The sequence below is a fragment of the Triticum urartu genome, chromosome 2A (genome assembly GCF_056163025.1).
Source record: "Triticum urartu cultivar PI428250 chromosome 2A, HENAU_Tu73, whole genome shotgun sequence".
NCBI lineage: Eukaryota > Viridiplantae > Streptophyta > Magnoliopsida > Poales > Poaceae > Triticum > Triticum urartu.
In genome coordinates this window covers 40,858,118-40,861,411 of record NC_141874.1, presented here as the reverse complement: position 1 = coordinate 40,861,411, position 3,294 = coordinate 40,858,118, and the positions used below count along the sequence as shown (strand labels likewise).

General features: G+C 51.4%; 1 protein-coding gene across 1 annotated transcript; it reads right to left on the bottom strand.

The window, feature by feature from the left end:
• Positions 1–1,753: 1,753 nt before the first annotated feature.
• Positions 1,754–2,820, bottom strand: LOC125540799 (proline-rich protein 4-like). The gene is made up of 2 exons (XM_048704357.2): positions 2,623–2,820; positions 1,754–2,530 (listed from the first exon to the last, which is right to left on the bottom strand). The coding sequence occupies exons 1-2, from the start codon at positions 2,762–2,764 to the stop codon at positions 2,037–2,039; spliced, it is 636 nt and encodes a 211-aa protein (XP_048560314.2). The 5' UTR covers positions 2,765–2,820; the 3' UTR covers positions 1,754–2,036.
• Positions 2,821–3,294: the final 474 nt, after the last annotated feature.

Below are 3,294 nucleotides of genomic sequence, written 5' to 3'. Positions count from 1 at the left end.
GAATCATAGACAGGACGAGGGCCGACGGGGGCGGATACCAAAACCATCGCACCATATAAGATGCAATAATAAATGTAAGAAAATGATACAAGTATAAACATACAAGTAAGAATATTTTTCCTTTCAGAAAGAAGATAAGAACAAGAGGCTCACCACGGTGGTGTCGGTGATGAGATCGGCGCGGGTGATCGACGGCGGTGAAGACGGGGACGGGGTGTGACGGACCGCTAAATATAGACAAATCTCGAGGAAAATGGAGTTTGGAGGTCGAGCTTCGAGAGGAGAAAGCTTAAGTAGTGTGGCTCGGGCATTCCATCGAACACCTCATGTGCATAGGAGGTGATCTAGAGCACCACAAAGCCCTCTCCCCCTCGGCCAGAAAAAACAGAGCAGTGTGCTCTGCTCTTGCGCGAGGGGGTATATATAGGCACCTCATTGGTCCCGGTTGGTGACATGAGCCGGGACTAAAGGGGAGCCTTTGGTCCCGGTTCAAGCCACCAACCGGGACCAATGGTGGTGGGCCAGGAGCGAGGCCCATTGGTCCCGGTTCATCCCACCAATCGGGACCAAAAGGTCCAGATGAACCGGGACCAATGGCCCACGTGGCCCGGCCGGCCCCCTGGGCTCACGAACCGGGACCAATGCCCACATTGGTCCCGGTTCTAGACTGAACCGGGACTAATGGGCTGACCCGGCCTGGACCAAAGCCCTGTTTTCTACTAGTGTCCTATCTACCGCCATTCTCGGGCAACACGAATCCCTCCTACCAACGCTACTTGTCGGCAGCTCTCCGCGCTCCATGGCATGTAGCCAGCCCCTGTCGTTGATTCACCGATGAGGCACCCTACTTCCTCCACCGTCTCCCCCCCTCCTCGGCTTCCCTCTTTTCAGTCCCCTCCTCACATATGCAGTGCGACCAAAAAAGTGAACATGGTGTCGACCAAAACCTAGATAGGCAAACCGCAAACCCGAAAATGAAAAAGGGCTCAACAACAAAAATCCCTGGACTCACACACGCGGAACACTCGCATGAGATGACCGCTCAAGTGTTGAGATTCCTACTAAATGGGCGGCCACAAAAAACGACCTGAGGCGAAATAAAAAATAGACACACGAAAATTAGGAAAAAATGTTCAATATTGCATCCGCATAAGTGGGAAGAAAAACCTCCCGGATGATATCTTATCGCCAAACCGCAGCTAAGATATCTCCTGTCCAAGTTTTTTTTAGAGAAAACACACTTTATTAATTGCTCAAACCAAGGTTTTACATGAATTACAGCGGGGTCATAACGGTTTCCCAACCATACATGACCACCAACATCTAAACCATGATCCCTGGTACCTACTCCCTCCTTCCATCTATATAGGGCCTAATGTGTTTTTCGAGGTTAACTTTGACCAAATGTTAGAGCAATAATATATGACATGCAACTTATATAAATCATACCATCAAATTCATATGTGAAAGTAGATTTCAATGATATAATTTTCACATTATGCATGTCATGTACTATTAATCTTGTCAATAGTCAAAGACGGTCTTGAAAAAAGCATTAGGCCCTATATAGATGGAAGGAGGGAGTACCAGTTTGCTTTTGAATGCCATGAGTTGTCCATCACAAATCCATTTGCACACTTGCCTGGATTCCACTCCACAGATCTGAAAATCGACTCAGAAAACTACGCAATGCATGGCTAAAACATTGTCATCGTCATACCCAATCATCCATCCACAGATCCACACCAACGGCTTCATTAAATTACTTGATTCACAGTAATTTCTTATACAAAACACACACTGAAGTTACAAATCTTAAAAAAAGCAATACACGTTCCTCACAAATGTTATTCTGAACTCTCAACTCTGCCGTGCACATACTAAAACGGGGCAGCGAATGGCAGAAGACCACCAAAGAATACCCACGCGGCCACGCATGCAACTGATGATAAATAGTAACGTCGGTCACTCACTGACACTGATCATGCACTCGCTGATGAGATTTCAGTGCTGGGCAGGATGGTGGCAGATCGGAGTCAGTGGTGACCGTGGTATCCACCGCCGCCGCCACTGTATGTAGGCGTGGGAGGGACGGGGTGGTAGTCGGGGTGGGGCTGCGGCTTGGGCTCCGGCTTGGGCACGGGGCCGTAGTCAGGGTGGGGCTGGGGCTTGGGCTCCGACTTGGGTGGCACAGGCTTCTTGTGGTGGAAGTGCTCGATGATGTGCTTCTTGATCGGCCCGCACAGGGTCATGGACGCGCACTCCGGCGACGATGCAGCAGACGGCGTGGCGGTGTTGTCGCCGGCGACGATGCCGAAGGTGGTGCCCTCGGAAACCGGGACGATCTTGGATGGCTCCTGGCCGGGGCACGGCACCTTGGAGGCGGCGCTGTGGAGCTGAGCGACGCAGTCGGCGCCGTGGAGGTCAGCGGCGAGGGGTACGTTGAAGGCGCCGGTGCCGTCGAGGGCGCCCACCGCCTTGCTCTCGTAGTCGCCGTGGCTGTTCTTGCACTTGATGGCCACCTGAAGACCTGTTGTGCATGCATTCATGGCAGAACAACAGTGAGCAGAGCCCCATCGATCATGCATTTGCAGTTTTACACAGTAGCTAGCTAGCGCTTACCTTTGAAAGCTTCCTCGGCCTTGATGTTCTTCCTGGTGCAGTCGGCGCACTTGGCCAGGCCGACCACGACGGACGCCGCCTCAGCATTGGCAACGGCGATCGCCAGAAGGACGGCGAGAACGAGCGCTCTCGGAGCTGCCATGTCTGAATTGGGTTGCCTGCTTGGGTTAACGGATGGATGATGGATCGACTGAGTGGCAGTGTGGTTTATATAGGCGTCCGCGTTGATCGCCACAGCTCGATGGATGATCTGGCTGCATGCTCTCCAAGGGTGGCCGGCGCAATGATGCGTGACAACGAGAGGCCGGCTAATTCGCCGAAATTTCAGATGGCGAATTGAAAACTCGATTGATTCTGCACGCATCGATCATCGATTTGTTCCACACCTCGTCATTACTCAGTTGGTGATCGAGATCAAAATTGCTAAACTGGTTGGTGATCGACTTTGACCGGTGGTCGATCACGTCGTTCTCCTTCATATGGATGCATGCAGCGTAAGTACGTACGTACCCTTTATCATCTCGAGCCTACATAAAAGTCGTCAGAGCGTACGTACTGTTAACTAATTATATCCGATGATCCCTTTCTGCGTGAGGTGCACCTCCCGTGCATTTATATGGCAAAGCAACAAGAGTTGGAGCTAGCGACGTGGATTGGCTAGTTACAGGCTTA